The 18603-nt window shown below is 45.8% G+C and overlaps 1 protein-coding gene across 1 annotated transcript in view; it reads right to left on the bottom strand.

Moving 5' to 3' along the window:
* The window catches only part of TTK (TTK protein kinase), a 73415-nt gene that overhangs the window by 29805 nt on the left and 25007 nt on the right, over positions 1-18603 (bottom strand). Inside the window, exons 5-10 of the mRNA XM_063443020.1 lie at positions 17579-17722; positions 17382-17499; positions 16868-16937; positions 16692-16777; positions 4524-4593; positions 4340-4425 (exon numbers count right to left, since the gene is read on the bottom strand). Of these exons, the coding sequence (XP_063299090.1) occupies positions 4340-4425; positions 4524-4593; positions 16692-16777; positions 16868-16937; positions 17382-17499; positions 17579-17722 (574 nt within the window). The remainder of the gene's footprint in view (positions 1-4339; positions 4426-4523; positions 4594-16691; positions 16778-16867; positions 16938-17381; positions 17500-17578; positions 17723-18603) is intronic.

Genomic DNA, 18603 nt, shown 5'->3' with positions numbered 1-18603 from the left:
AATTTCACTGCTCAATTCACTGTCATTTAGGAGTTAAATCACTTTGTTTCTGTTTATGCAGCCCTAGCCACACCTCCCCTGGCTATGATTGACAGAGCCTGCATGAAAAAAAAAACTGGTTTCACTTTCAAACAGATGTAATTTACCTTAAATAATTGTATCTCAATCTCTAAATTGAACTTTAATCACATACAGGAGGCTCTTGCAGGGTCTAGCAAGCTATTAACATAGCATGGGAGAAGGAAATCTTAATTAAACAGAACTTGCAATAAAGAAAGCCTAAATAGGGCTCTCTTTACAGGAAGTGTTTATGGAAGGCTGTGCAAGTCACATGCAGGGAGGTGTGACTAGGGTTCATAAACAAAGGGATTTAACTCCTAAATGGCAGAGGATTGAGCAGTGAGGCTGCAGGGGCATGTTCTATACACCTAAACTGCTTCATTAAGTTAAAGTTGTTCAGGTGACTATAGTGTCCCTTTAAGAAAGTTTTTTTCAAAGGTTCGAAAGGCTGGGTACATTGAGGCTTCAAAAACAAGAGAGAAAAACAATTTTGTTGGAGGCCTAATGAGCCTGACAGCCTTTAACCCCTTAAGGACACACGACATGTCTGACACGTCATGATTCCCTTTTATTCCAGAAGTTTGGTCCTTAAGGGGTTAAAAAAAAAAAATATATATATATAAAAAAAAAAAAATATCAAAAAATCTAACAAGCAGATTAGAAGCCAAGTTCTTTACCAAAAAGTGGCTCAAAGCAGAAACTTGAACTTAAGGGTAGTTATATTAAGACCCTCTCGAAGACAGTCTTGTAGAAAATGCAGGATTGTATCAGTAGAAGGAAAAGTTCTTGATAAGAGATGCACCAATATAGAAATTTCGTCCAAATCTTCAAGTAGATAGAGATAGATTTTCTGGTGGAATTCAGCAGTATCTTGAATCTCTCTTTCTTAATGCCCCATGTTATGCAGGATTAGCCGTGCAGCAGCCAAGCAGTCAATTTGAACATCTTTAATATCTCTACCTGGAATCCCTTTTGTTCTCCAGGAGCTCTGTTGAAACCGGAAGTCCCCAGTACTTCAAAAACCATAGTCATTAAAACCGGGAACCAGCTCCGATTCGGCCAGTATGAGATTATGGCCAGTACCATTGTCTATTATGTTTTCACCTATTGCAGAATTCTTGGAATTAGGCTTACCGGGGAAAAATGTATGCCAGGCTGAAGTCCCACTTGAATGACAGCCCATCCAGAACCAAAGGCATGTCTGCCTTGAAGAGGGAGGCAAATGCTTGCACCTTTGCATTCAACCTTTTCGCCATAAGATCTATGACAGGTAGACCGAACATTTCTACCAACTGATTAAAAAAAAAAAAATGAAAGGAGTTAGAGACCATCTTGACCTGCTTAAGTAGTCTATCCCTCTTATTAGAGTAGCGGACTTCTCACAGAATATTTTGGTTCTCTCTGGAGTTCTTTTATCAGCTTCTTTATTCTGCAGTCAGGTGGATAGCAAGAGTGACTGACTTGATTAAGAAATCCAGAAACTGAATTGACTTTGTAGGATGCAGATGAGACTTTTCTAGGTTTATATGTTCTTCTAGGATTTTGAGGGTTTAAGCCACATCCGTCTCTAGAGTGTCTCTGGAACTTGCCTTTATGAACTAGTCGTCCAAGTACGGAATAACCGATTCCTTGTTCCCTTAGGAACGCTGTGATAGGCGTTAGAACCTTTGTAAAAATCCTGGGAGCAGGCAAGACCGAATGGAAGGGCTTTGAATTGAAAGTGATGAACCTTACAACTCTTTCTCACGGCGAATCGCAGATACTTTCTTGATCGTACGTCCATAGGTATGTGCAGGTAGGCATCTTTCAAATCCAACGTTGCCATAAAATCTCCTTTTTAAAAAGATATTAGTGACTTAACGGTTCTTGTACTGGAAGTTCTTGCATCTGGGCTTCCAGGTATCCGATGAATCCTCCACGCTGGAACAGTGATTAGCCCTTTCCCCTCCCAGTAACCAGATGACACACAGTTCTGGGAGTACAAGCTGGAATAAGTTTAATGGTAGCAACAACTGGCCTTATATGCAGGCCCCTGTGCAAGGGGCACTCCCCCCCCTGGACCTGAAAGTAGACTACAGTAAAAACATACACACGATTACATTGGCTCTCAGGTCCAGGACACTCCCATACAAAACAAGACAATCCTTCCCCTGTGCTTGGGAGATAATTGAGTCAAGTACTGTACAAAACATTTATCTCCAGGCATAAAAAAAAAAAACACACCCCAAAAGAACAAAAGTAACATCCCCTGATAGCCCTGATCTGGGTGACCAACATATCCAAAAATCACCCAGATCGGTTCAGATTTTCAAGAATTTCCTGGAAGTCATAATTTGACTGGCTGCACACATGGCCCCATGCCCAAACCGGTTCCAGAGAGTCAGGGCTTGCCGTCGGTCTAGTTCGGTAGTTTAAAAACGAACAAACTACTGAACATAGTCAATAGTCTTACCCTGGAGCTTCATCCCCTTGTTCATGAGAACGTTTTCACCTAACTGTGTCTTCCTAAGTGTTATAAAACCGAACACAGGCCATCATTCAAGTCCAGCAGTGTTCGGGGAGTTTCAGTGTCCGAAAATAGTTCCATGAACTCGACGACCAAACACTGCTGCCTGTGTTCATGCAAACAAGATGGCCACCACCTCGTGGTCGTCCATAGGAATTGCGGCCACCCAGACGAACACTTAGAACACTGAGGTGGAAATTGTCACAAAGTATCAATTAGGCTTAACAAGCACCAGGGTGGTCTCCGGTTTGTGCGGCTGTTTGGTTCCCGAACCATAAAGTTCAAATACACGAACTGAGACTTTTTTTTTTTTTACAAGGTCCATAATCTGTGGGCAGGAGGCTGGCAAGCAGGCTCCTCCAGGAACTTGTGGCAAACTCACTTGAAAAGGTGAGTTTGCCACTCTGGGTATTTCCAATCCCTGTACATAAGCTCCAAAATCTGCTGTTGAGCTTACTTGCTTTTTCTGATACTTCTTCAGGGAAGGCAACATTAACTTCCTTAATAAACTTTCTTAATTCTTCATGTGGGAAACCGACTTCTGTCATAGAAGAATCGCTGGAAGTTTCCAAATAGGAAGACATAGAACATTTGCGTGAAGACAGTTCTGATCTAGAAGAAGATCTCTTCCGTTTTTGCCTCTGTTTAGCTGTAGCTTTAACGGGTGCTGTAACATTTGACTTAGTGGTATCTCTGAATGACTTAAATGTTTGGGTCAGATTGTCTTGAAACAAGATAAAAATTACTTCATGTCCTGTTGCTTGAACTTTTCCAGTGATAAGGACGAACACGGATTGCAGATGTTCCTTTTTGTACCATCTGGTAGTGGTGTGGAACATTCGCTACAACTCAGATGTTTCGATATATAATTAGCTTTTTAAGGAACAGGAGCAGGCACTTTGTCTTTATCCATAATATCTGGAGAGACAGGACTAGACATAACTGCAATACATAAAGAAATTACAAAACTGTATAAATATAAGCCAAATCGAATAGACACAGAGATCTTAAAGATTTGAGACTGAAAACATCTCACCTCTAAAACCTCTGACCCATGTGGGACTGGTGACACGGGAGATCATTCCTGGCTAGCATCGATGCGGTCAGTAGAATCTGCACAGCTTAAATATGCACCAATTTTTAAAATTTAGTGCCATTTCTGGGAATTTCGGCCGTGCATGCGCACTAGCGCTGTCGGAACTCCAGTGGAGTGCATCACCTCCCGGGTCTGCGTTCCACCGCTGTGCGCATGTGTCTCGCTCGGGCAGTGATTTGCTGCCGCTTGAGACGACCTACTTGCTTTGCCGGTGACTCGGCATAAAGCTAACTACACATACCTGCTCCGTAACTGTGCAGGATGAACACAGGCCACTCAGGTCTCCACCCGGGAGGCTATCCCCCAGGTAGCAACCCATGTGCCTCACCGCAAGAATACAGATGCAGTTTGTTCCTGATGGAACAAGAAAGAGAACAGAGGGTCCATGGCAGGTCGATGTCTTATACCTATTGGGGAGGAACTTTTATTTTAATTTCAGATGCTTGTCCCATGGGAAGAGTACATCCACAGTGTACTGCCACCATAGGTCAGGAAAAAATAGTTTAACAAGGTAAGAGTTTAGAACATCAACTAGTGATTAAAACGACAGTGGGGATGTGGTTATTAAGGTTATGACACGTAAAATGTATGTGTTTCATTACCGATTCTTAAACATATGCTCCACTACACCGACAGCTGCCCACATACTCATGCACATCTTAATTATAAACACTTACTTTTTAACAACAGGGGAAGCTTCTTGTTTTGATGGGGAGACTGGGGAAGTAATCAGATGTATAGGGACTCTACCAAATGGACATGTCTTGGAAAACACAATGAAAGGAAAACACAATGAACACCCTGCAGTATTGAGAGATTTTACAAATAGCTTCTGTGAGATCATATCAAAGTGATAATTACCTTGTTAGGCATGTTCACAAAAGGCTTCCTCCCACTTTCATCACATTCTTCGGGAGAACTAAACCGATCTCTGTAAATGACGACATCATGGCTTAGTTTATTGAAAGAGCAGTAAAACAATTATTAAATTAACAAAAGATATCTAAGTGCTAATCACAATCTGGTCCTTAGAAGCAACAATATATAATGCACTATTAAGCATTATTAGATGTATATAGATCTGCTACATTTGAAAATAAGAAATTAATCTACACTGCTCAAAAAAATAAAGGGAACACAAAAATAACACATCATAGATCTGAATTAATTAAATATTCTTAAATACCATGTTCTTTACATAGTTGAATATGCTGACAACAAAATCACACAAAAATAAAAAAAATGGAAGTCACATTTTTCAACCCATGGAGGTCCTGATTTGGAGTCACACTCAAATTTAAAGTGGAAAAACACACTACAGGCTGATCCAACTTTGATGTAATGTCCTTAAAACAAGTCAAAATGAGGCTCAGTAGTGTGTGTGGTCTCCACGTGCCTGTATGACCTCCCTACAACGCCTGTGCTTGCTCCTGATGAGGTGGCGGATGGTCTCCTGAGGGATCTCCTCCCAGACCTGGACTAAAGCATCTGCCAACTCCTGGACAGTCTGTGGTGCAACGTGACGTTGGTGGATGGAGCGAGACATGATGTCCCAGATGTGCTCAATTCGATTCAGGTCGGGGGAACGGGCGGGCCAGTCCATAGCATCAATGCCTTCGTCTTGCAGGAACTGCTGACACACTCCAGTCACATGAGCTCTAGCATTGTCTTGCATTAGGAGGAACCCAGGGCCAACCGGGGGCGGGGCCGGGCCGCCACGCTGAGCGGTCGCACGATGGTGCAGCTCCTGCAAAATGTCCCAGTTTTATGGAAAAATCTAACTTTATCCTTACCGGACAATGACCGACAGCGGCGACCAAGTGCAAGCATCCACCCTGGCTCCGAGGAGAGGCTTGCCGAAGAGTTTTAGTCCCTCGGAGGGGTGTTCTCTGTCACCCACGATGGAGACCTCTCGGGCGGTGAGCAGGGTAGGCGGCCGCTGCCCAGCTATCCTGCCCGACCGGAGGTGAGAGTGTAGTGCAGAACTAAGGGGGTCCGGCCCTGTTCTCCCCCCTCTGGGCCGGCGGGGGTGATCCCGGTCCCCACCCTGGGCCTGCCAACAGGCAGAAAACCAACACACCTGGCTGCGACTGAGCTTCCCTAAAAAGCGGAGGCCGCAAGGAAGATGGCGGAGACCGCATGGTGAGCCACCCGAGCGTGAAAGAAGGCGGACACATCTGCCGCGCAGTGACTGCGGAATGACATGAGAGGCAGGGAAATCACCAAGTACCTGCAAAGATCCACCAAGTGACCAGCTAAACCGTGACGGAGAAACTAGCAAGCACAACCACGGAAGATAAACCCATGGCGGGAGATGGAGGCCCAGCAACGACCTCATGTTAAACGACCCTCTCCGACAGGAGGCAGCCGTGCAGAAGCCGACAGCGGCACCATAAGGGGAACACAACATAGCTGCGGAGATATCTCTCCACCTGAGGCAGGCACGGGACTGCATCGCTTGTACATTGCGGGGAAACTATTGCTCTGCCACCCTGCCATCACACTGCCACGCAACTCGATACGCAGTCATGGACTTTCATCCTGCTGATACAAAGCGGGTCTGGGGTGGACAATCTTATAGAAAGCGAAGACATCTGATATAAAAACAAAATGCATTTTGACTAAGCTATTGTCACTACTCACTAAAGTAATCTACTAAGACAGCGGTAACTATAGCATGTACCTAGCTTGTAAGAACCACTATGTATTGCTAACTCAGGCACAGCTAGTTTAACTTGTCTTATCACACATATGTTTTATTCTGAACATGCATAGTTACTTTAGCATATTACGCAAATAATCTATAACATGCCTAACTAACATGATTTAAACCTGTTGAGATATATATATATAAAAATAGTGCATTATCACTCTTTGTTTTGAACTTAGCATGCGGATTGCCTTTGGGGTACCACGTGCCTGAATGTTACCACCATATGCACTGCAAAAATAAAGAATTCAAAAAAAAAAAAAAAAACCCAGGGCCAACCGCACCAGCATATGGTTTCACAAGGGGTCTGAGGATCTCATCTTGGTACCTAATGGCAGTCAGGCTACCTCTGGCGAGCACATGGAGGGCTGTGCGCCCCCCCACCCCCCCAAAGAAATGCCACCCCACACCATTACTGACCTACTGCCAAACCGGTCATGCTGGAGGATGTTGCAGGCAGCAGAACGTTCTCCACGGCGTCTCCAGACTTTCACATGTGCTCAGTGTGAGCCTGCTTTCATTTGCGAACAGCACAGGGCGCCAGTGGCGAATTTGCCAATCCTGGTGTTCTCTGGCAAATGCCAAACGTCCTGCAGTGTTGGGCTGTAATTACAACCCCCACCTAGGGACGTCTGGCCCTCATACCACCCTCATGGAGTCTGTTTCTGACCGTTTGAGCAGACACATTAACATTTGTGGCCTGCTGGAGGTCATTTTGCAGGGCTCTGGCAGTGCTCCTCCTGTTCCTCCTTGCACAAAGGCGGAGGTAGCAGTCCTGCTGCTGGGTTGCTGCCCTCCTATGGCCTCCTCCACGTCTCCTGATGTACTGGCCTGTCTCCTGGTAGCGCCTCCATGCTCTGGACACTACGCTGACAGACACAGCAAACCTTCTTGCCACAGTTCGCATTGATGTGCCATCCTGGATGAGCTGCACTACCTGAGCCACTTGTTTGGGTTGTAGACTCAGTCTCATGCTACCACTAAAGTGAAAGCACCGCCAGCATTCAAAAGTGACCAAAACATCAGCCAGGAAGCATAGGAACTGAGAAGTGGTCTGTGGTCACCACCTGCAGAACCACTCCTTTATTGGGGGTGTCTTGCTAATTGCCTATAATTTCCATCTGTTGTCTATCCCATTTGCACAACAGCATGTGAAATTGATTGTCACTCAGTGTTGCTTCCTAAGTGGACAGTTTGATTTCACAGAAGTGTGATTGACTTGGAGTTACATTGTGTTGTTTACGTGTTCCCTTTATTTTTTTCAGCAGTGTATATTAACATGGAAATGTCCCGCTCGTTTAAATTATACAGTTGCAAGAAAAAGTATGTGAGCCCTTTGGAAGGATATGGATTTCTGCACAAATTGGTCATAAAATGGGATCTGATCATCTTCTAAGTCACAACAATAGACAATCACACTCTACTTAAACTAATAACACACAAAGAATGAAATGTTGCCATGTTTTTATTGAACACACCATGTAAACATTCACAGTGCAGGTGGAAAAAGTATGTGAACCCCTAGACTAATGACATCTCCGAGAGCTTATTGGAGTGAGATGTCAGTCAACTGGAGTCCAATCAATGAGATGAGATTGGAGGTGTTGGTTACAGCTGCCCTATAAAAAACACACCAGTTCTGGGTTTGCTTTTCACGAGAAGCATTGCCTGATGTGAATGATGCCTCGCACAAAAGAGCTCTCAGAAGACCTACGATTAAGAATTGTGCAAATACAAGATAAAATAAAGTTAAAAGATTAAAAACAATGGTGCTTCTATCACCTATGTGAGTCACTTATTCACATAAAACATATACCATACAGTGAGAAAACTAAAATGGTGAGAGCACTCTTAATGAAAATGACACTTTACCCTTGGGTATACCAATGCTTTAAAATCCTGTAGATTAAAACATGAAAAACCGGGGGGGCGTGGCCTGGCGGCGGAACGGAATGGCCGCATAGAGACCGATCTCCTCCGGCCCCACTCTAAAACGCGACGTTAACAAGCCACGGACACGGGAATGGGGAAGCACACCAAGGCGGGGAGCACCCCCAAACCCTCGGGGACCCGCCCGGTGAGTCAGACCGCTTCCATGCGGCAGTTCTTGGCCGCAGCGCCGGACCCGCCATCCCAGGCGCAGTCCAAGGCCTACACGCCATCAGAGGCCTCCACGCCACACTCCCTCTCCCCAGGCCGTGATGAAGCCAGGGAAACCCCTCCACCGGAATGGCTAGCCCTGCTTCAAGCACTGCCCACACGGGCAGACCTTACCCAGGCCACCTCAGCCCTGCAGACCTCCATCAGGGCAGACATACAGCTGATGAGAGCTGATATCCAGGGCATAGCAGACCGCATGGCCCAGATTGAAGCAGATCATGACTCCCTCACTGCAGCACAAGCAGCCCATGCTGTGAATCAAACCAAACAGAACACCCAAATGCAAGCAATGGCCAGACATATAGAAGATCTGGATAACAGAGGCCGCAGACAAAACCTATGAATAAGGGGCCTGCCAGAAGGAGAAGATTCACCAGCTCTTCTTAAAGGTACACTCACGGCCATATTCAACGAGCTCCTGAGTCGCCCCAAAGAGACTCCCATAGACTTTATCAGAGCACACAGGGCTTTAAGACCCAGGGGTCCACCAGAAGCACCGCCTAGAGATGTGATCTGCTGCCAGGCACTCTACTCCCTGAAAGAAGACATCTTACACGCAGCGCGCACAAGAGGCGACATCGACTTCGAAGGCCGACAACTACAACTATACCCAGACCTATGCCCAGCCACCTTGGGGTATCGCAGAGCACTGAAACCACTTACCAGATTGCTTGTATCACAGAAAATCCGATACCGCTGGACCTTCCCTACAGGCCTGATAGCCACTACCCAGCAAGGCCCATGGCTGATCCGCACCCCACAGGACTTACAAGAGCTGTCAGAAGAACTACACCTGCCTCCCCTCCACATGTCTTGGCCAGACCCGCTGGATTTCTACAATAGCCCACCCATGCAGCAAGGAGTATCTTTACCACAACAGTGCAGGAACCGGACGAGACTGGAGACTGTGAGACCGGCTGGAGCAACGCGCTGAGGGACTTCCGAGACGAGCCAACGAGCAGGGAGCAGCGCACTGAACTCGTAACTATGCATTGGGACAATATATACACAGGCCCACAACACTTTTAGGCCACATTATGCACTACTACACTACCTTGCACTACACGTACCAGGGGGGGAGGGGGGGGGGTACACTGAAGAGGTTATCCGGGACAATGTGATTGCTCACCCTGAAGAAGCGCAAAAGACGCACTGGGACTTAATGTCCACTACACACCTGCTTGCCCGCATGATCGCCAAAAAGAGAGCAGCGGCCTACATCCCAGGGATTCGGGACGGGGAAGGGAAGTTACAAACCATGCCAACCGAGATGGCCAGAGCTATCCGGACATATTACGCTGGCCTATATTCGCTAGACGCACATGGAGGAGAAGAGTCCGGAGCCAACAGGAAGACTAAGATATCAGACTACCTAGAACCGCGCAAACGCAAGCACATCTCTCTAGAGGCGAGAGCGGACCTGGATGAACCAATCGAGGCACACGAAGTGGCGTGGGCCCTCAAAAAGTCCAAGGCGGGTAAGAGACCCGGTCCAGATGGCCTGCCCTCACGCTACTACAAGACCTACGCGGAGCTTCTCGTCCCTCGCCTCACGACAGCGCTGAACGCGATCCGAGAAGGGCAGCAGTTTCCGACGCAGACTTTGGCGGCTAACATCGCCTTGATACCCAAAGAAGGGAAAGATCCCGAACACTGTGCGAACTACCGCCCCATATCACTCCTCAACTGTGATCTGAAACTGTTCACTAAGGTACTTGCACAACGAATACAGGCCTATCTTCCGAACTTGATACACGGAGATCAGGTGGGATTCACCCCACACCGGGAGGCACGGGACAACACGATTAGAGCACTGTCCCTGATACACGTCGCGAAGACTAGACACGAGGGCCTTCTCCTGCTCTCAACTGACGCGGAGAAGGCGTTCGACAGGATCGCATGGGACTTTCTGTTCCAGATCCTGGAAACGCTAGGACTGGGACCATTCATGATGGCCTGGATCAGAGCAATATACTCGACGCCTACTGCTCGAATTTGCATAAACGGGGCCTTCACCGACCCCTTCCAAATACGGAATGGGACCAGGCAGGGCTGCCCACTCTCCCCCCTGCTCTTCGTACTGGCCTTGGAGCCGTTCCTGAACTCGGTGCGCGACAACCCGAACATCCCTGGGCTGAGGGCTGGACATGGAAAACACTCGGTCGCAGCATACGCTGACGATCTCTTGTTTTTTGTGACCGAACCAGAAGCATCCATGCCCGAGATAATGAAGGAATTTGAATCGTACGGGGCTCTATCGAACCTTAAAATCAATTTCTCTAAATCCACGATCCTCAACTTATCTATCCCGGGGCCCAGGGCAGAGGCCCTTCAACGAGAATTACCATTCCGATGGTCAGACACTTCCCTGAAATATCTTGGTGCAGTGCTCACAAAAGACCTCTCCCGCTTATACGAAGCAAACTTCCAACCGCTTCTGGCCACCATACAGAAGGATCCTCAAGATTGGGACCAGGTCCGCCTCTCATGGTTCGGAAGAATGGGGGTGCTCAAAATGAATATCCTCCCAAGGGTCCTGTACCTGTTCCAGGCCATCCCTACGGCCATCCCGGAGGCCTTCTTCACCTCCCTCGCCCTGGGGTTCGCACGGCAGAAACAAAAGGCGAGAATCAAACACGACGTGCTCACACTACCGAAAGCCAAAGGAGGTCTGGCCCTGCCAGACTTCAAGAGATACCACAGGGCCACCCATATCCAAAGGATAGTGGAGTGGACCAAACAAGGGGTGCAGAAACTGTGGAAGGACGTGGAAGCGACGCTAGTAGGGAGACCGATGGCAGTCCTCCCCTGGCTGGACCCCCAACAGGGTAGACAACTGGCAGCCCCACACCCCCTGATCAAAGCTACCATGCAGGTATGGCACACAATGGCAACGCCACTCTCGCTCACCACCACACCATCCCCAATGCTGCCACTGATCCACAATCAAGCCTTCCCTCCGGGCAGAGAACCGAGGTCGCTGGCTCTACTTCTGAACCACGAAGTACCGAGGCTATGCCACGCCTTGGACAACGGCCACACTAGGACGCTGGAGGCCATGACAGGAACCCCCAATCACTCATTTATGACGCGATTCAGGTACAGACAGCTAGCAGGGTTCGTACGGGACACTACTCAAAACAGGCACACCCTCAGACCACTCACAGCTTTTGAAGAGCTGTGCATGGATCCGGATCCTTTGGCCAGAGGCCTATCAACGCTCTATGAAATGATCATGCGGATGAGGAGGCTGCCACCCCCAAGCTTCATGGGGAAATGGGAAACGGTGCTAGGTACCACATTCACACCTGACCAGTGGGACAAAATCTGCACCCTCTCACTTCACTGCGCACCGTCCAGCGGGACGCAGGAAACTGCATACAAAATCCTAGCCCTCTGGTACCGCACACCACTCCAAACACACCTATACGACCCCACGAAAGACGACACATGCTGGCGCTGCACCACACACACGGGTACATACCTCCACATATGGTGGGAATGCCCGATCATCCGACCATACTGGACAGCCATACACAAGATCATCACAAGACTCTCAGATACCCCACTACCCTTAGATCCCGCAACATTCCTGATCAATCACACTACAACTAAAATGTCCACATATAAAAAATCCCTGACCATCCGGATACTTAATGTGGCCAAGAGCCTGATCCCTCTCTACTGGAAAAAGCAATGTGCACCTCCTCTAGACACATGGTTCCAACGGATGGAGGAGTTGAGGGCGATGGAGGAGCTCTCCCTGTTGGCAGAGGGGAGGACACAGGCGTATATATGACAATCTGGACACACTGGATCTTGACAACGACCAGAGCAGACTTCAGAGACTTGCTGACGGACTGAGACGCCTGACTTGACGACATAACACCAAACCCGAACCACGAAAGCACAATCAAGCAGGTCAGATAAAGCAAACCAACCCGATACGGAAACTGGCTCGCGCCCTCGCCCCCCCCCCCCCCCCTTAACACACACCCCCCCCCCCCTTCTCCCCGGGGGCACCCAAAACGGAGAGGCGACACAGCAGAAAGGGTAGGCAGACACAGAGAACCTGGACAGATGGGTGCCCGATATAGCGAGAGACGTGAACTAGGGGTTCCCTGCACGGCCTGAGACCCAGATCGGCCTGGTAGTGACCAAACTGACCGACAATGTAGACCTTAGGCCCGCACCTGAAGGACCGAGACGTCACAATGCCAATCCTTAGGGGAGTGAAGCGTATGTCACTAATATACCAAGTCACAGGTCAGGGTTAACACCCGTTACAGTAGAGTGCCCAGAATAGCTCTCGAGACCACCCGTTAAGGGGTAAGGCCCGCCTTCACCCATGTCGTAGGACTTGCGAGCCCTACCTGAAACGTTTGCGGACAGATGTTGGGTGACTTGCACGTCACCACTGTTATTTTCCATTTATGTTTACTTTACCTTCAGGAAATACTCTGAACAGTTTTATCAGCGGACCTGCGTGTCCACAGTTAACATTGCATATATAACTTGAAAAATTGAATAAACAAAAATTTACCAAAAAAAAAACATGAAAAACCACAACATAGGGTAATAACGTACAGAATGGCAGTGTAACTTAATTGAGTAAAGGTTACACTCACATGGTCATGAGTCACTTAGTAAAAGCTGGCTCAGACTAGGCGTATGATAGGTGAATACACGTGGAACTCAGACTCCAAACTGCTCCTCCTTCGAGGTCTTTCATGGTGTTGTTGCTTTAAAATATTCCAGGATGCAGGAAAAATATTTCAAACAATGTATTTAACACACTATCTAAAGCAGTTGGTAAAAAACAAATAAAATACAGTTCTGTCTAAAAAGTCCACTTGTGCAAACAAGACTTAACGCATTTCGGCTAAAGCCTTTTTCAAAAGTCTGAAAAAGGCTTTAGCCGAAACGCGTTAAGTCTTGTTTGCATTGTTGACCTCAACCCGATTGAGATGCTGTGGCATGACCTCAAGAAAGCAATTCACACCAGACATCCCAAGAATATTGCTGAACCGAAACAACAAGACTAATCGGACAGAAACATCACCCCCCACCAGAGGGAACAATGGGGCGCAAAAACAGAAAAGCTCAGCACACAGACGACCCGATTACCTGATATCCGACTCTCCTTCGAAAGGCCCATGCCGCGACTGCAAGCCAAGATGGCGCCCGAGGCCAGAGTGGAACAAGCACTGACGGAGGATTCTCCAGAGGAGGAAGAACCCTCCACGCCGCTAAGGTCAGGCAGGGAATCCACCGCATCAGAGTCTGATGAAGACTCGGTCCCCTCCACGAAGGGAGACATAAAGAAACTCCTGCTAGATCTCAGGAGGGTGTGGAGAGAGGACCTGCAAGTCGTACAGGCCGAGGTGGGGACAGTCCACACCAAAGTCCAAGCCATGGAGGAGAGAGATACTGCCAAAGATGCACAAATACAAGAGACCGTGGCACAAATGGGGGACCCAGCCGCGCAGGTTCAGAGGCTAAACCGCACGGTGCTGGAAACAAGATATAGGCGCAGGAAAATACGCCTCAGGGGGATTCCAGAGGCGATTGGGAACGAGAGGCTACTACTATATACTCAGAGCCTCATAGATACTCTGGGAATTGAGGGGGGAGCTGCCCCACCACAGATAACCTCGGCGCTCAGAGTCCGCAAATACCCAGCGGTACCGGAGGGGACCACCAGGGAAGTCATAGCGGTGACACGCGATGTAAGTGTCAGAAATGCAATCATGAGCCGCTCCAGAACGCAAGGGGCTATAGAATTTGAGGGTAGTAAAATAGCCATATATGGAGACATTACATTCTCCGTACTGATGGAGAAACAGAAACTGGCACCGGTGGCCAGGAAACTTAGAGACTGCTCCATAAAGTATCGTTGGGGAATGGAGGGGTCCCTAGACGTGACAGTGGGGGATACATCCCACACCCTGACGTCGACAGAAGACCCCGAGGCGTTCTACAAACTCCTGGGCCTGCAGTCCTGGACCACAACAGAGCCACCCTCCAAACAACACCAAGCGGGCGGATCAAAGACCGGACCCATTACAGTGCAGAGTCTGAACAGACTGGCAGGAGGAAGAGCCTCATGGCGCTGGACCCCAGACAATACAGCACACAACACGAACCAGTCCCACCCAACCCACAGACAAAGAGACTAAAACAACACCAAGGCTAGTCTGAGCCCAGACATCCATCTGAGTCCATAGAGACATATGCCCTTACCCAATAGCCACCAGCGGACCCCACAGTATGCTTCCCAGATATTTGCCCCATGTCAGTGGCTGATTAATGGACACATGCATAATACTTATCTATAAAATGGAAATGTTGTATATCACTTATGATAACTCAATAACATACCAAAAAAAATGTAAAAAAAAAAAACCATGGCAACATTTCATTCTTTGTGTGTTATTAGTTTAAGCAGACTGTGATTGTCTATTGTTGTGATTTAGATGATGATCAGATCACATTTTATGACCAATTTGTGCAGAAATCCATATCATTCAAATGGGTTCACATACTTTTTCTTGCAACTGTATTTTCTCATGGTGGAATTATTCTCTCTATGGGCCATAAAAGAAAACTCCAAACTCCTAAAGTACATCAGCTTGCAGTGTCCATCCTTGTTACTTTCTAAAGTTTACGTGGAAATTAGATCTTTTGAGATTTTCTATTTGCTTGTCTAGAGAGAACCTTCTTGTGTGGCCATTCTTTTTTTCTTATTAATATTTTTTTTTTATGCATCATCAGGTATTTGAGCTGGTATATTGTTGAGCAACTATGTTAAAAAGAAGATTCCATTATATGAAAATAATTAGAGAAAGTAATTTTGTGGTTCATTGATAAGTGATTAAATCAGGGCTTAACAAATTTGCTTTGAGTCTAGGAGCCAGTTAAAAAAAAAAGTAAGGAGCCAGGTTATTTTTAAACTTACAAAGCTTTATTTTCAAGGGCAAAAATACATTTCTTAAAGGGGCGCTATAGTCACCAGGACCACTACAGCTTACTGTAGTGGTTCTGGTGCCTATATCCCATCCCTGCAGGCTTTTCAATGGGATTGTTTACATTGCTTACTAGTGACACCTCTAATGGTAGTCACTCAGGCAGCCACTAGAGGTGTTCCTGCGTCAGTGGTGCACAGTGTGCAGCACCTACATTCAGCATCTCCACACTCTGCATGGAGACACACTGATTCAATGCATATCTATCAGATGTGAATTGGCACAGAGTTTTGCAGTGCATGCACAATAGCCTCCCAATACTTTATTGGAAAGCATTGGATTGCCTGAGATCATCCCGCTGCGGACGGGTTCAATGCTCCCTTGAGGGGACGTCTTAACTAAAGGGATGACATCCCTGACTCCAGAGCGAAATTTCTAGTAGCCATGGTGGCCTGGGATTTGTCGAGCCCTGGTGTACCACTTTTGGGCTAAAATTAGCTCTGTCACCTCAAACTTAATTTTCTCCTATTGTTTGTCTCTTAAAATCTGTTCTTTTCTTCATTTCTAATCCATTTCTCTTTAAAAACATAAGACAAAGTAGCTTAGACCAAATAAATGTGCCTACTTATGAGCCTCGGTGTGCCCGAACTTCTTTTTGGATTACTTTTAGTTCTTAAACCTCTTGTAGTGCAAGTAAAATCACTTTTCCCAAAGATAAAAGTTGTTTAACAAGGTAAGAGTTTAGAACATCAACTAGTCATTAAAACGACAGTGGGGATGTTATTAAAGGAACACTATAGTGTTAGGAATACAAATATTGTATTCCTAACGCTGTAGAGCCCTAATTACCGTTTAGGTGATTAGGGCCCTGTTCTGCAGCAAATAAATGGTTAAATAACCATTTATTTGATTACCTTAATCCAGCGCCGGACTGGGAGACAGCCACTAGAGGCTGGATTAACCCTGCAGTGTAAACATAGCAGTTTCACTGAAACTATGTTTTCAGCTGCAGGTTTAAAACGAGGGGACCTGGCACGCAGACCACTTCATTGAGCTGAAGTGGTCTGGGTGCCTATAGTGGTCCTTCATGGTTATGACAAGTAAAATGGGTTTCATTACTGATTCTTAAACACATGCTCCACTACACAGACAGCTGCCCACATACTCATGCACATCTTAATTAAAGACACTTACTTTTTAACAACAGGTGGAGCTTCTTGTTTTGATGGGGAGTCTGGGGAAGTAACCAGATGTATAGGTACTCTACCAACTGGACATGTCTTGGAAAACACAATGAAAGGAAAACAATGAACACCCAGTATTGAGAGATTTTACATATAGCTTCTGTGAGAGATCAATGTGATAATTACCTTGTTAGGCATGTTCACTAAAAGCTTCCTCCCACTTTCATCACATTCTTCGGGAGAACTAAACCGATCTCTGTAAATGACAACATCATGGCTTAGTTTATTGAAAGAGCAGTAAAACAATTATTAAATTAACAAAAGATATCTAAGTGCTAATCACAACCTGGTCCTTAGAATCATCAATTTTTAATGCCCTATTAAGCATCATTAGATGTATATAAGACCTGCTACATTTATTTAAAAAAAATAAAATGGAAATGTCCCGCTTGTTTAAATTATATTTTCTCATGGTGGAATTATTCTCTCTTTGGGCCATAAAAGAAAACTCCAAACTCCTAAAGTACATCAGCTTGCTGTGTCCACCCTTGTTACTTTGTAAAAGTGGCAATTTCGAAAGAAAGAAAATCTGTACTTTTATAAAGTGGCTAGGATGAACCTCTGTCAGACAGCCTGGAGGCTGCTCTTCCTGATTGTGTTTTTCCTTTAAGCTATCATACAAAGTATATAAGTTAAGTACCCATAGTAACTCCTCATCTTTAGAGAGATCTCCGCTGAACTGTCACTCTTTATTCTTTGGGTATTTTGAATGATACAACTCTGATAGCCTGAGTCTTGACTGCTTTGACTTGATAACTCTGCAAAGAAAAAAGGAACAAAAATAAGAACCAGGGACATGCTCTCACCCCAAACACATACATATTAGTGTTTGCTCACCTGACAAATTCTCTTTATCTTCTTCTGAAATAAGCTGTGATTTCTTTAATCGTAGGTTTTTCATTGCCAGTTCGAGCATTTCAGTTGGAATAGCACCACAATCCATTCCTCTTTGTAGAATCTGCTTACTTTTTTTAGCATTGCCTAACAAAACAAATTAAAAAAAAGCATAGTCTTGATTTCTAACCCATATAAAACTACGCAGGAGAGTGACAGAGTTAGTACATGGATATTCCAAAATGGCATCATGTTCATGTCACATGTAGTCATAAATTGTGATGTGCATAAAGTAACCAGCTATAGGTCATCTATAGTTTAGTAATTTAAAAAGAACAGTTCACGCACGTGAATGACGTTATGTAGCTGGCTGAAGATCTGCCTTTTGATACACTGTGACAAGAAATAACTTACTCCCAAAAAAAAAAAAATAGTACTCGTTTTTTTCTTAACCTATAGAAATATTCTAGAATTAACACATTATACATAACAACTTCCTTCAATATAGATGACATTGATTCTCTGTGAGTGCCCTTCTAACTCATGTTTTAATTCTGCATTATCAATTCAGCCAAGCCGGGAAATCCCTGGGTCAACCCCATATCAATGACCATGCTTAGATTGATTGTGTTGGAATTTCATTGAACAGATTAAAGATATACTGAGACAAAGCAGCTTGAAAAAAAAAAAAAAAAAAGATGTACAGCTACCTTTTGTCAAACTTATTATTCCCCCAATTGTCACCAGTGACAGCTGTATTGTAATAATAAATAAATCCATCCTCAATAGAAAGCTTTTTTTAATGGGTTTCTCCAAAAAGAAAAAAAGTGTGCATATTATATATGCTCTTCAAAGAAGGTTCCTGTGGCATCCTTCAAATACCTCAATACATCTGTGAGAGAGGACAGAGCCGTCAGCTCCTGGTATACGAAGTACTAGAGCGAATGGAAAAGAATGGTGGCTTCCGCGAGGGACAGGTTTAATAGTAGAGTTATGTATAGGAGGTGTTAATAAGGATTATTTTTTTT

The sequence above is a fragment of the Pelobates fuscus genome, chromosome 2 (assembly GCF_036172605.1).
Source record: "Pelobates fuscus isolate aPelFus1 chromosome 2, aPelFus1.pri, whole genome shotgun sequence".
NCBI lineage: Eukaryota > Metazoa > Chordata > Amphibia > Anura > Pelobatidae > Pelobates > Pelobates fuscus.
This window is presented reverse-complemented; position numbering and strand designations above follow the sequence as displayed.